At 49.9% G+C, this 15,081-nt stretch overlaps 2 protein-coding genes and 1 pseudogene across 2 annotated transcripts; all 3 read right to left on the bottom strand.

Annotated features, from left to right (window-relative positions):
• Positions 1 to 1,095: 1,095 nt before the first annotated feature.
• Positions 1,096 to 2,844, bottom strand: LOC111541273 (metallothionein-1X). Its single transcript, XM_023209981.2, has 3 exons — positions 2,707 to 2,844; positions 2,040 to 2,105; positions 1,096 to 1,326 (listed from the first exon to the last, which is right to left on the bottom strand). Exons 1-3 carry the CDS (start codon positions 2,732 to 2,734, stop codon positions 1,235 to 1,237), a joined length of 186 nt encoding a protein of 61 aa, XP_023065749.1. The 5' UTR covers positions 2,735 to 2,844; the 3' UTR covers positions 1,096 to 1,234.
• Positions 2,845 to 7,557: 4,713 nt separating this feature from the next.
• LOC111541271 lies at positions 7,558 to 8,805 on the bottom strand (annotated as a pseudogene).
• Positions 8,806 to 13,141: 4,336 nt separating this feature from the next.
• On the bottom strand, positions 13,142 to 14,470 carry LOC111541269 (metallothionein-1F-like). Its single transcript, XM_023209979.1, has 3 exons — positions 14,375 to 14,470; positions 13,711 to 13,776; positions 13,142 to 13,368 (listed from the first exon to the last, which is right to left on the bottom strand). Exons 1-3 carry the CDS (start codon positions 14,400 to 14,402, stop codon positions 13,277 to 13,279), a joined length of 186 nt encoding a protein of 61 aa, XP_023065747.1. The 5' UTR covers positions 14,403 to 14,470; the 3' UTR covers positions 13,142 to 13,276.
• Between the last annotated feature and the right edge of the window lie 611 nt (positions 14,471 to 15,081).

Below are 15,081 nucleotides of genomic sequence, written 5' to 3'. Positions count from 1 at the left end.
ACACCAGCCCAACCTCAATGAGGTGGTATTTCCCTAGCATGAGCCCTCAAGGAGGCTCAGATCTGCCCTCTGAGCTTGGTTTGGTCTCCATGAAGACACTTGCTACACTGCTTGGTGAGGCTTGCCAGCCTCTCCCTCCACAGCCAGCCAGAAGCTGGGCACCTCCAGGTTCCCTCAGCCACCAGGACACGCAGCCACATGTTGAAGAGTTGCTCCAAATACCAGCTGGGATGGAAAATACCTCCTGGTCCTGAGACCAGAGAGGAACTGGCAGAGGCCATTTTATTTCACCAAATAATTCCGTGTGACTGCTTCAGTGGGTTGCAACCCTAGGTACTTATTAAAAAGTAAAAGATAGGTTCCCTGGGCCTGCTTAGCCCTAAACAAATCGGAAACGGGGCTGCAGGGGTGGGGGAAGTGGAATACCGGCTTGAGCACTTTTCCAGCCTCTTCAAGTGGTTCAGCTGTGCTGAGTGAGGCCATCCTTCAGATTAATGAGGCATGTGGCCTCTGCCCTCCCCTCTCCAAAGGGAACATGGGCTTCTCCCCTCACACAATCACACACACACTGGCCTTCTGCGTGCCAGGCTCTTCCCCACTTCCGGACCTTTGCTGGAGCTGTGCCCTCTGCAGGAATGCAGCTCTCAGATCCCAGTGGAAAGAGTTCTTCATTCAGGCTCACCCCAAGTACATTCAGTCACAGCACCTTCTCCTTTACAAGATTCCTTCTTCTATAATTCTCTCTCCCCCCAGCAGTCCATAAGCTCCCTGTTCCCCTCACCACTGAGAACCCCATGCCTCACTGTGTATGCAGTAGGTACGCCATAGGTGGCCGGTGAGTATAGGCTGCGTCACAGCTACACAAAAAGGGCAGCTACTACCTGTTAACTGTTGCTAGAGGGTGGTAGAATAAACCCCCTAGTTTACCATAGTTCACAAAGGAGAGCCAAGGCCAGGCAGGATTGCAGGAACCTTGCACACAGACCCCCACTGCCATGGTCCCCTGTCTGAAATGCCCCACAATCTGGGTTTACTACAACCCAACTGGAACCAAGTGCCATATACCCAATGACAAGTGAGGCGCCCGGAGCCAGAATAGTCTAGATGAATTTATTGCCATTCACATATTTCATAGAAAAAAAGATGTAGCAAACGGGTCAGGGATGTACAGAAAAAAAAATCCAGGTTTATACAGGTTGCTCTATTTACATCTGAGAGCAGGGCTCTTCTAGCATCAGGCACAGCAGCTGCACTTGTCCGATGTCCCTTTGCAGATGCAGCCCTGGGCACACTTGGCACAGCCCACAGGGCAGCAGGAGCAGCAGCCTGGGGAAGAAGGGGAGAGTGAGAGGTCAGAGCAGACTCAGGCACCTCCCTGCCCCAACAGAGGCCTGGCTTGAGCCCTGCCTCCAGCCCCAGAGGACCATCATCATTTCAGGATGGCATGGCTTTGTCAGGAGAGAACTGGTGGATCTTTGGGATGAGGGTTTTATATGAAAAAGCTGCCCAGCCCCACCTGAGTCCGAGACAGGACAGAAGACTGGACAGGTATAGGAACAAAAGGAGGCCAGTTCCCCAAAACCTATACTTAAATGAAGAAAATCTTCATAATCAGACAGGGGGCAAACCCCTGACACAGCAGTTCTGGGGAAGGCCAGGGAAGCTCTGGGCTGCCTCTGCAGGAAAGGGCTGGATCATCAGGTTCCAAATCACCTGGGGTCTCCAAGATCCAGGGCCTTAAGTGCTTCAGGACCCAGAAAGGTTAAGAAGGCTGCATCAGGAGGCAGGAGACCTAGATTCACATTCCAGCTTTGTTCCCAACACTACCTGGTAACCTCTCTGGGCCTTGGTTTCTAGTTTGGTAATAAGAGGCTGGGATTCACCCATTTTTAAGGCACTTTGAGGTCTGATTCTGAATCAGGTGTTGAGGGAGGGGTTTGGGGAAGCTGGTCATAGGCCTGCCCCTGCCTGCAGAACTCTGGGTTCCCTGCTCTAACCTAGCCCATACCCCAGATTCCCAGGGAAGGCCCCGCACTCACTCTTCTTGCAGGAGGTGCATTTGCACTCTTTGCATTTGCAGGAGCTGGCACAGGCACAGGAACCATCTGCAAGGAAAAAAGAAAAAGGCAGTGAGCGGTGAGTGAGATGCGGAAGGTACAGCAGCTGGTCAATAACGCTTCAGTCCCCCCTCCTCTCTGCTGCAGGACCAGCCCTCAGAGCTCCTTTTCCACTCAGAGGAGACGAAAAGAACCCCATCTCCTCTCCCTTCATTCTGGGAAGGGCAAGTGTCCTCTTGCTTTTACCCCACAAGCAAGGTCCCAGGCTCCAGACACAGCCCAGGAAGCCTAAGAAGAGGGGAGGCCAGAACCTTCTGTTCGGAACTCCGAAGAGGCAACAGCCCCCCGGGTTCCCATCCACTCTGGCTGCTCAGAGCCTGGTCAGAGCATTGGGGCTCAGCCAGCAGCGCCCTGACCAACTGGGTGACATGGAGCAGGACAGCCTTGGGCCTCAGTACCTTCAACTCTGACTTAGAGGCACAGGGAGGAGGGAAGTGGTCTCAGGGACGTGATAGGGAAGAAAGCACCTAACGAAATAAAGGAGCCCCTGCAGCTCAGAACTTAAAATGCGACTTCTTCAAACCCAGGAATAGTCTGTACTGTGGCTGGGAAACGAGCATCCCAAGGCGTGGAGCCAGGTGTCCCTTACCAGGCGAGCAGGAGCAGTTGGGGTCCATTTCGAGGCAAGGAGAAGCAGGCGCTCCCAATGAAGAGACAAACACGCAGCGGAACAGACGAAAGGGGTGTGGAACCCAGGGGCCGGCGGCTCCCTTTATAGCACGGGAAGCGGGCCGGGCGCAGAGGCCCCGCCCGGTCCTTGCACCCGCCCCCGCTGAGTCTGCACCGCCAGCGATCCTGGGCCGGGTGCACCACCCCGTGAGCCAAGAGCCGGGCGCACCGCCGGGCCCACCGCCGGGCCCGACCTTTTGACCCAGCTGATTGTGAATCTGGCGGTACGTGGCGTCCCTGGCGTCCTGCCTGCCCTTCCCAATTTCCCTGACATTGCCTGCCTCTCCCTTTCCTAGAAGTGCCAGGAAACTTGGAATCCCAGCCGTCTACACACCCCCAGCCCCGCTCCACTGTGTGTAGCTTTGCATTTCCTAGAGCCCCTGGGTGATCCAGGGATCACCTGGATCGGCAGGAGAGGGGAGCATAGTGAGGGAGCAGTGTGCAAATGAGAGGCCGAGGATGTGACACTCGGATTTCCTGCATTGCCGGTCCCTGTCCCTGTCCCCACCTCGGTCTGTTGGCCACGTTTCTCTTATGTTTAGGGACAGAACAGACTCAGGGCTCTGCCCCCGTGCTTCCATTCTCCACTCTTGAGAGGCTGAATGGGCACATTTGCCCGGGTCCTCCTTTGCATAAAACTCTCCAGGTCTCCCCACAGCCTAGCTGGGCACCCCACTACAGGATGACAGTGTGGAAAATGTGGGATGCCCCCAGAAAAGGGATCATTTTAGGTGATATGCGGATTCTGGGTTAAATTAAAATGCAAGAAACATGGTTATTTTTCCTTCCATATTCCTATTACTCTACATAACATTAATCCGTGTTAGGCCCTGTTTAGTCACTTTGCATCTTTGAACCTTCACAGCAACCCTAAAGGGATATGCATTCTATTTATGAACCCATATTCCTAATCTGAACAACGACAATACAAGGAGCTTGAGCCACCAGCCCAGGGTCAGAGGGCTACGAAATGGCACTGCTGGGTCTGAATCCGGTCAGCGTCCCAAGGGAGAGAGGGCACTAATGAAGCTTCCCTTTGGCCTAGGTGTATTTATCTCTCTACTGTTTGAAATCTTTAAACATAAACCAAGCATCAAGGTCAGTCCTGGAAGCAAAACAGAGATGCAGAGGGAATATGAATAAGCATAATTTGATGGCAACCTTCTACGTCCGGAAGTTAAACTAATTCTTTTTTCAGTGGTGGTAAGGAGTTTGCTTTTCATCTAAATATCTCTAAGCAAATAGGAATCATTTGAAAGAAAAAGTTAACTCACATATTGGTACAGGTGATAGCAGAACTGGCAGGCATCCTTCCGTTTCTGTTATGGGGACAGGGACTGTCTTGTTCATGGCTTTATATTGCTGGTGTGAATCCCTATTTTGTGCGAAGAGTGCAGGACCCTGTCCGGACCACAGGTCAATGCTCATGTGGCTGATGAGAAAGACAGAGGACACACAGGAAGGAACACCAGGCCTGGCTCTTTTGTCTGGAGTAAAAATGTCAACTATGCCATTATTTGAGATGTTTGGGCTGCCATAACCAGATACCTTAGACTGGGTAACTTAAAACAGCAGAAATACATTTCTCTCCGTTCTGGAGGCATGGAAGTCCAAGGTCAAGGCACCAGCATATTTGGAGTCTTGTGAGGGCCCCGTTCCTCATGGATGTCTCTTTCTTGCTGGGTCCTCACATGGTGGAAAGGTTTAAACAAGCTCCCTCAGGCCTTTCTTCTTAATCCCATTCATAAACACTAGGTCCTCTTATTTCAGTCACCTCCCAGATGCACCACCTCAATACCAACACATTGAAAATTAGATTTGCACATATGAATATTGGAGGCACACAAGCAGTTAGGCCATACCAACCATGAATAAAAATAACAAAATAATAGTTAATATTATAGATCATTTGCCATGTACAAGGCACCATTCTAATTTCTTTATACCTATTAAATCATGTCTTTCTACAAGTCAGACCCCATTACAGTCATATGCTGCTTAGTGATGGGAATACATTCTGAGATATGCATTGTTAGGTGATTTCATGGTTGTGCAAACCGTGTAAAGTGTATAATAACAAACCTAGATATTATGGCCTACCACAGACCTAGGCTATGTGATATGGCTTATTGCTCCTAAACTTCAAACCTATACAGCATGCTACTCTGCTGAATACTGAAGGCAATTATAACACAGTGGTATTTGTGTATCTAGACATAGCTAAACATAGAAAGATACAGTACAATTACCTTATAACCTCATAGGACCACCATCCTGTATGTAGTGCATCTATAACTAAAACGTCCTTATACAGCACATGATGTATTACTATATTCTGCCCCTTTTACCGTACAGGAAACTGAGCCACAGAGAGGTTGTGTCACCCAGGTATACAGGATAATACATCTGGGATTGGCACTCACACAGGCTGACCATAGGATAATTCCCTCAACCACAACCCTATGTCACCCTGTCATGTGACACATGAGAACACTAACTCTGTCACAGAGGCACAGGGGGAAGAGCACTTAGCTGGCAATCAGAGCCTCTGCATAGCTGTATGTCCTCTCTGGGCTTCAGTTCCCCAGCTATCAAGTCAGGGGCACAATTGGGCTAACTAACCATGGGCCCTTCCAGCTCTGGAATGTGAGGGGCTGGGCTTAGCATCCATGGACAGCATGATCTTCCACTACAGCGAGGGCATGAGGACAGCCACAGCATAGATTCATTCATGCCTTTACTTCTGAACTGTGTGACCTTGGGAAGATTGCTTAACTCCTCTAGAAGACAGTACAACTCCTCTAGAAGACAGCACCATCTCACCAAACCCTGCACATTCACTGTGTCCCTGGTTTGTATGACAATCAAATGACTTGAAAGGTGGGAAAGGCTTGTTCTCTGTCTGAATGCTGGAGCAGTCTCTTATCCCACAGAGCTGGTGCAGGTCATCCACATGCCCTTGAGACCAGAACAGCAAGACTCCAAACCCATCTCCAACTTCAGTCCACTTAATACCTGCAGGCAGATGGGCCTTTTCCAAGGAGCTTGATGGGAGCTAACAGGATTGTCTGTCTAGAAAGTCCACATGGAGAAATGATTATAATAGCACTGTTCAGTAAGCCCTAGGCCACTAGTACCAGGCCACTGTCCCATTTGATCCCTGCATGGAAATATAATCACCTGTATACAGATGAGGAAATGGAGGCTCAGAGAGGTTAAGTGACTTGTGCAGGCCACACAGCCAATAAGGAGTGAAGTGGGCTGTGAACCCAGCTGTGTGACAGCAAAGCCTGCACTTGGCCCAGGCTACCTTCTGAAATTCCCTCTTCACAAAGAACACCTGCAGCCCATTTAGGTCTTGACTCCTGGGCCACCTGTCTCATCTTCCTTGTGATTGAACCACAAATAACAATTCCCTGAGCAGATAGCCGGAGGGACCAGCTGTTGGTAGCAATGATCAGTCCTCATCCTTCTCAATGCACACCGCAGCCCTTTAAACTACAGAATATGCCATCACTGCTGCAGAGGCCGAGTCAAATACTTCACCTGGGAGCCCCAGTTGCTATCTATAGTCAGCTTGCCAATACAACGCTGGACACTTCTCTCCACCTCCCTATTCACTGTGCTGGCCTAGAGTAACCAAGGGCTAGAATTTGAAGGAGGAGACTGCAGCCTGACCTTGGGAGAAACTTCCAAAGATTCAGAGCCAAGTCAGAACAAGGAGCTCTCAGGGGTAGCAAGAGTTCCATGAGCGACACGGGGCAGTTCAGGACTCATAGTTCCTTCTGGACATGTCCAGGCCAGCACTGCTGAAGGTGAGTGATCCACGCACAAGGGTCAGTCTACACACCGTTCCCAGTGTGAAATACACACCCTAGGAGAAATATGCAATGTTTGTACATTTTTATTTTTCTGTTTTTTATATATTTATTTAAATATAGTCATATATTTTGTTTTTCATGTATTATGTTTTTCATATGTATTATTTTATTTTCATATATTTATATTTATTAATAATTTTCCTGTTGAATATAAAAAAGTAGATTTTGTTTTTATATTTCATACTAATTCATTTTAGTTCATTTTCCCAAAGCTTAGGTCTGTTACAGATGCCCATAGCATTATATCTCTTGCATGTATACTGCTTTTTTTTTTTTTTTTGAGATGGAGTTTCCTTCTTGTCACCCAGGCAGGAGTGCAGTGACGGAATCTCAGCTTATTGCAACCACCGCTTCCTGGGTTCAAGTGATTCTCCTGCCTCAGCCTCCCAAATAGCTGGGATTACAGGCACCTGACACCACACGTGGCTAAGTTTTGTATTTTTAGTAGAGATAGGGGGTTCATCACATTGGCCAGGCTGGTCTTGAACTTCTGACCTCTTGTGATCTACCCACCTCGGCCTCCCAAAGTGCTGGGATGACAGGTGTGAACACTGATGCCCGGCCTACATGTATAATGCTTTTACATTTTTTTAGCTGAGACAGGTAATGTGATTTGCCTTAAGGCACTCAGTGTGTAAGGTGATAGGACATGGTACCAGCACCCATGAGTCTGGACTCTCAGTACAGTCCCTCATCCCAGCTCTGTTGGGTATCAGGTCACTTTTGTCCAAGCCACACAAAATAAAACTGAGCCAGAATAAAGTCAACTTTTATTATCATTAGCATATTTTATTTAAAAAAAAACCAAATGTACTAATGGATCAGTGCTGTATGGAAAGCAATTCCGGGTTCATACACTTTCTACTTCCGGGAACAGAGCTTTCCCTATATCAGGCGCAGCAGCTGCAACTGTCAGATGTCCCTTTGCAGACACATCCCTGGGCACACTTGGCACAGCCCACAGGGCAGCAGGAGCAGCAGCCTGGGCAAGAAGGGGAGAGGGACAGGTCACAGCTGACTTTAACAGGCACCTCTCTGCCCCAACGGCGGGCCTGGCTCCAGCTCGCACTGAGACCCGGAGGAGCCTTCGTGCGGGATGGTGCGCTCTGTCAGGAAACAATGGTGGATCTTTGCAGTGAGAGCCTTCCTATGAAAAACTTGCTCAGCCCCACTGAGCCAGGACAGGGCAGAAGACTGGACAGGCAGTGACTGGGACTGTGTGGACAAAGGAAGGACAATTCGCCAGGACCATACACTTCAGTGAGGAAAGTCTTCAAGAATCAGGTCTGTGGTTGGCCAGCTGGTGCCTCTTGTGACCTCAGTTTCCCCATTGTTAAGAATGAAGATTGGTTGGGAATCAACCATCTCTAATGTTCCACCAGCTCTGATCCTGAATCCGTTTCAGGGGATGTGGGAAGCTAGTGATGAGCCTGCTCCTGCCTGCACAATCTGAGATCCCTCCTCTCACTCAGCCCAGCCCCGAGATTCTCAGGGAAGGCCCCACACTCACTCTTCTTGCAGGAGGTTCATGTGCACTCTTTGCATTTGCAGGAGCCGGCCCAGGTGCAGGACCCACCTGCAAGGAAGAGAAAAAGGCAGTGAGCAGTGAGTGTGGTGCAGGGTTAGGAGCAGGCCCTCAGCATCCTCCTGCTCAGTGCACGGGAAACCTGGTACCCTATTTTGCTCAGGCACACGGAAGCTCAGCTCCACCTTTTCTCCACACAGGCTCCGATGGGCAGGTGCCCTCCTAATTTTACTCCACAAGGCCTTCTGTCAGGAATCCCTTAGAGGCAATGCTTCCTGCCTCCCATCCAACTCAGGCAGCTCTAATGCTGGACAGAGCACTGGGTCCTAGCCCAGGACCCCACTGGCTATCTGGGTGACCTGGCACTTTTGAGCCTCAGTCTTCTCAAAAATGGGAGGCGCTGGGAAGATGGCAGCGTTCTAAGTGGTGATGAAGGCGCTTGACGGGGAAAAAGCACGAGAAGTGCAAAGTAAAGGAGTTCACTTTAGGAAGAGCTCAAAATGTACCTCCCTCCTGCCCTGGGGACATTCTATCCTCTGGAATGAAAATGGAGATCCTAAGGCCTCGAAACCCGGTATCTCTTACCAGTGGAGCAGGAGCAGTTGGGGTCCATGACGAGGTGAGGTGAAGCTGGAGTTCTTAAGGGAGAGGCGAAGAAGCAGTGGGGCAGGTGGGAAGCGTCGTGGATTCTAGGAACCCGTTGTTCAATTTATAGTTAGAGGAGGGGGCCGGGTGCAGAGCACCCCCTCCCCTACCACCACACGGAATCCGCGGGGCCCGCCGTTTTGGGGTGGGCGGTACGCAGCAGGCGGTTCGGGCGCACAGTCCCCTGAGTGCAGCCTGGTGGGCTCCCTGGGCCCGCCCCTTTGGCGCCCGCTCGCGCGGGAGGGGCTGTGTTGCCAGAAGTACTGCGTCCCTGCCACCCTGAGGGTCATTTCCCATTCCTAGGTGGGTCGCGCTTTCCCCACCCCCTTCTCTCCTCTCGCCCTGCACCGTCTCCATCAGCTTCGACTCTCCCGGGTCCGTGCGCAGCTCCGTCCTCGTGCTCACCTTCTTCATTGGCTGGAGTGGGGAGCAGAGCGAGTGAGCCTTGCGCAGATGAACGGCAGTGGAGGTGACTTTTGCTTTTCCCTTGCCCTCCCCCTGCATTGCCTGTACCTCTTCCTACCTAGGACCCTCAAACTCGTTGCCCCTGTATACAGAACGTGGTGACCACGGGTCGGCCTCTCTCTCTTCCCTCCATGCTCCTCCTCTGAGGTGATGGCGGGCACACTTGTCAGTGTCCTCCTTTCCATATAGTTCTCTGGGACTACCCCAGGCCTACCGGCCACCCCACTGCAGTGTGGCAGTTTTAAAAATGAGGGATGCCCTCCAAAGAGGATGACTTTAGGTGACATGCAGACCCTGCTTTCAATCAAGGAGAGAAGTGGATATTTCTCTTCAGTGTTCTTATGTAACATTTAGAATGAGACTGACCTCTTTAAATCATTCATTATTGGAACACTCCCAACAATCCTAATGGGAAATACTATTTATGAACACTTTTTACTAATCTGACAACTATAACAAAAAGTTTAAGTAACTTGCTCAACATCGCAGAGCTGAAAACTTGTCACTGATTTGAATCTAGCCAGCCTCTTAAGAGAAGGTGTCCAAGATCAAGCCTTCCTTGGGCCCAAGTTTGTTGTCAGCACTTCTCTATTGCGGGATTGATTGATTGATTGATTGAGAAGGAATCTCCCTTTGTCGGCCAGGATGGAGTGCAGTGGCGTGATCTCGGCTCACTGCTACCTCTGTCCCCAGGGCTCAAGCAATCCTCCTACCTAAGCCACCAGAGTAGCTGGGATTACAGGCATGTGCTACCATGCCCAGTAATTTTTGTATTTTTAGTAGAGACCGGGTTTCACCACGTTGGCCAGGCTGGTCTCGAACTCCTGACCTCAGGTAATCTGGCCTCCTTGGCCTCTCAAAGTGGTGGGATTACAGGGGTGAGCCACCGTGCCCGGCCTTTTCTGACTATCCTCTATGTGTGGGATGAAACTGAATTTCATTTTCACTGGTGGAAAAGTGTTTGCTTTAAATAAAAAATAATATTTAAGAAAATATCAATCACTTCAATGTTATATGTTAAGTAAAATACAGTACTGTGAGTGCAGAAATGAGATTCTTTTTTATCTGACATGAGGCATGAAATGTTGCTTATATCTCTATGTCCCTAGAGTTGATTAATATTATATGGGAAGAGCAGATGTCCCTTTTGATCACAGGACACATGTTCATGTAGTAGATGAGAGTAACAGGATACACAAATGAGCATATCTGGCCAGGCTGTTTTGTCTGTGAGTAAATAAATATCCCCCATGCTATATGTAATGAGGAAAAAAAAAAAGGAGCAGTTAATGTTATAGATGACTCACCCCTGGCCAGGTGCCATTTTAAGTTCCTTACATGAATCAAAACTTTCAATTTTACAAGCCAGATATTATTATACTCCAGCTGATGAGACTGAGACACAGAGGTTGTGTCACACACATAGTGGCAGAGGTGGGATTCATACTCATACAGTCTGACTGCAGCATCATGTCCTTACCCCATGCTCTATGCCACCAAGTCAACACAAAGATAAGGACGCCGAATGTCTGGCTGGAGGCAGCAGTGGAAGGATGTTGAGTTAGTGGTCAGATCCCTGTGCATAGCCGTGACCTCTCTGGGCTTCAGTTGCTATCTCTCAAGCCAAGAGCAAAATTTGTTCATCTCCAACATCCCTTATAGCTTTGAACTGAGATGGGCAGGGTTCGGCATCCAGGGATGGCATGATCTGCCAGCTGCAGGCAGGGCCAGAGGCCAGCTGTACCATAGGTTCATTCATCCCTTTCCTTCTCAGTTGTGTGGCATTGGGCAGGTTGCTTAATTCCTCTGAAAGATGATTCAAGCACGCCAGCCCCTGAATATTTTTTGTCCCTGTCCTGAAGCTTGTGACTTTCATTCAGCAAGTTGCATGAAAGTCAAATGACATGAAGAATGGGAAAGGATTTTATGTGTGTTCAAATGTTGGGGCAGTGTCTTATCACAGAGCCCTCTTTGCAGGAGGACATCCACACTCCTCCTGGCACTGGATCAGCCAGGGATGCAACACCTCCACAGCATCCCATCCAGAGCCATGCTTCCAAACCAATGAGCCTTTCTTCAAGAGCAAGTTAGGATTTAATGGTATCTTTTTCCAAGAAAGTCAGTGCAGAGAGAATGATCATAATCACTGTTGCTTATTAAAACCTAGGCAGCTGCCAGGCCACTCTCTCTCTCTGTTTTTGTTTTGCTTTGTTTATGTTTTTGTTTTGTTTTGTTTTGAGATAGCGTCTTGTTCTGTTGCCCAACCTGGAATACGGTGGCGTAATCTTGGCTCACTGCAACTTCTACATGCTGAGCTCAAGTGATCCTCCCTACTCAGCCCCCAGAGTAGCTGGAACCACAGGTGTATGGCATCATGCCATCTAATTTTTGTAATTTTTTTAGAGGCGGGTTTTCTCCATGTTGCCTAGGCTGGTCTCAAACTGCTGGGCTCAAACAACCTTCCCACCTCTGCCTCCCAAAGTGCTGGTATTACAGGCATGATGAGCCACTGTGCCTGGCCCACTATCTCATTTAATCCCTGCATTGAGAATAGTCTCCTTTTTACAAATGAGGCACTAGATGCTCAGAGAGTTTTGCCCAAACCACACAGCTAGTAAGTGGTGGAGTGGGCTGTAAACTAGGACTGCCTGACAACTAAAACTACACCCTAGGTGTAGGCTGCCTTCTGCAATCGCTTCACAGGGAAGCAGTAGGTAAGTGTGGTAACTGACTTCTAGGCAAGGAGACTCACCTTCCTCCTTAGGGATTAAACATCAAATAGCATCCCCCTGACAAATGGAGGGACTAACTTGTCATTAACAAGACATCCAGGACTCTTTCCTTCCTGAGGAACATCACCACACTCAGCCAGTTGCACAATCTGCCATAGCTGTGTTCTAAGAACTTCAGTAAATAAAGTATTAGCAATTATGGAGATGATGAAATCAAAAGCAAAATTCCAAAATAACTTCATCTGCAACCCACAATCTCAGTGTCTTGCCAGGAGCATGCTGGTTTGAAATAGTCAAGGGCTGGAGCTTGAAAGAGGAACAACTTCAGCCTGAACTTGGGAGGAATTTCCAAAGATTCAGAGCCAAGTTCCAACAGGGAGCTCTCAGGGTTCAGCGAGTGTCCTGAGTGTGCTGTCTGTGACGCTGGCTAGGCCAAGCCTGATGGTTCCTCATGAGAATGTCCTGGCCTGTGCTGTTGAAGGTGTGTGGTCCACAGTGTGGCCAGTCTGCTGTTTCCAGTCTGCAATGCAAATCATCTATGAACATATATGCAGAGTTTGTAAATCTTCCATTTTTCTGTTATTTGTGTATTTATTTTTTTGTGTGTGTGTAAAATGTAAAAAGTGGGTTCTATATTTTGTGTTTCACTATCTTCATAATTAATATTACTTTATTTATGAAGGTTTAGATCTGGGATGGATAGAAAACGAAAACTGTCCCTTCGCCATGGGTTTGAGAAGCCCCGTGTAGGATTCAAGCAACTCAGGCATTGGAATCTGCCCACTGTGGTCACTTTCAAGCCTAAAATCTGCTGAGGAGCTGAACTTGGTCAGGGAAAGCTGAGAATAAACATGAGGAATGGAGAAGTCTCTGTGCCACATTTAACATGATTGGAGCTGATCGCGTATGTCTCCATCCTCATATGATCCGGCACAATGCAGGTGCATTTTACAGAAGATGGAGGTCTGTGATGTAACTGGGCTTGCCTGAAGGCACTCAAACTGTTAGAGGCTCACATTTCCATCCAGAGCCCAGTCTCTAAACTCCCAGTTCAATCTCCCACCCCAGTCCCTTATTCCTAAAAAAACACAGGAACCAGAACCAGAATCAAGTCTGTCTTTAATTATTATTCACATATTTCACAGAAAAAGGAATGTAGCAAATGGGTCGGGGTTGTAGAAAACAAAATCCTGGATATTATGTGTCATTCTGTTTTCATCTGACAGCAGGGCAGTCCGGACATCAGGCGCAGCAGCTGCACTTCTCTGACATCTCTTTGCAGATACAGCCCTGGGTACACTTGGCACAGCCCACGGGGCAGCAGGAGCAGCAGCCTGGGGAAATAGGGAGACAGAGGTCACAGCAGACTTGACCAGGGAGCTCCCTGTCCCAACAGCAGGCCTAACTCGAGCTCAGACCCCAGCTCCCGAGGATCCTTAGTTCAAGATGACACGGCTTTGTCAGGATACAACTGGTGGATGCTGAGGTGAGTCTTCCTATGAGAGACTGCCCAGCCCCACAGGAGCCCTGGACAGGGCAGAAGACTGGAAAGGCAGTGATGGCCTAGGGGGACAAAGGAAGGCCAGTTCCCCAGAAGCAAGCACTCAGGGCCAGCCTTGGGTTCCCTCCCAACCTTAGCCATAGCCCCAGATTCCTGGAGATGGCCCCGCACTCACTCTTCTTGCAGGAGGTGCATTTGCACTCTTTGCACTTGCAGGAGCCAGCGCAGGCGCATGAGACACCTGCAAGGAAGAGAAAAAACCAGTGAAAGGTGAGTGAGATGCAGAAGGTACAGCCTTGGGTCAATGAGTGTCCAGTGTCCCTTCGTCTGTGCAAGGCCAGCCCTCAGAGCTCCTTTCCCACTCAGCAGAGGAAGAGAAACCCCTTCATGCTGGCAAGGCCGAACACCCTCCTGTTTTTATTCAAAAGGAAAGTCCCAGGCTCCAGGCACAGCCCGGGAAGACTACAACTTCGACATTCTGTCAAGAACCCCGAAAAGGCAATGTCCCCTCCTATCCAATGCCTCCCATCCAATCCGGCGGCTCAGAGACTGGTTAGAGCATTGAGGCTCAGCCAGCAGCCTCCTGACCAATGGGATGATGTGGAGCAGGACAGCCTTGAGTCTCAGGACCCTCAACTCTGACATAGAGGCAGAGGGAGGAGGGCAATGCTCTCAGGAGCTTGGCCAAGAGGAAAGAATAGGAAGAATCTTTCTCAAAGGAAGAATAAAGGAGTCACCTTCAGCTCAGATCGCAAAACGCGACCTCCTCAAACCCGGGGACACTCTTGTGGTGTCTGGGAATTTGGCATTCCAAGGCACAGAACCCAGGCTTCTCTTACCAGCGGCGCAGGAGCATTTGGGGTCCATTGCAACCCGAAGCGAGACTGGAGTTCCCAAGCGAGAAAGGAAGAGGGAGTGGAACACGTGGAAGTGTGGTGAAGCACAACAGTTGGCGGCTCCTTTTGTAGTCAGGGGTAGGCGCCCAGAGCAGAGACCCCGCCCCGCCCTTGCACCCGACCAGCTGAGTCCACGCCGCCAGTAATCCTGGGCTAGGCTATGTGCAGCAGAGGTGCCGGGTGCAAAGCACCCTGAGTGCAGGTCGGTGCACTCCGCACGGCTTTCGCACCGGCTCGCGCCGGAGGCACTGTGCACCCGGGTTAGCCGCTTCTTTCACCCTGCCGGGTCTGCCCAGTTCCTTGAGATTACCTGCTACTCCCCCACCCTTGGCGTTCCGCGTGGCCCGAGACCCTGACCTGCGCCCCACACCCCGAGGCCTGCCCACCCCCTTGCCAACAGCTAAGCCTTTTGTGGAGTCCATTGCAACCCCAGTCTCTTGTTCAACTGTCTAGATTGGCAGGAGCAGGGAGCATTGCAAGGGAGTAGTGTGCAAAGGACAGGCGGAGGATGCAACCTTCGGATCTCTGGCATTGCCTGTCCCTGTCCCCTTCCCCACCTCAGTTCTTCCACCACGTTTCTCCTGTGCACAGCAACACGGAAGACACAGGGCCCTGCCTCCCTCCCATCAAAGTATACTTATTCATATCCC

This window comes from Piliocolobus tephrosceles, chromosome 17 (genome assembly GCF_002776525.5).
Source record: "Piliocolobus tephrosceles isolate RC106 chromosome 17, ASM277652v3, whole genome shotgun sequence".
In the NCBI taxonomy this organism is placed as follows: Eukaryota; Metazoa; Chordata; class Mammalia; order Primates; family Cercopithecidae; genus Piliocolobus; species Piliocolobus tephrosceles.
Note: the sequence above shows the minus strand (reverse complement) of the source record. Positions and strands in the feature narration are given on the sequence as shown.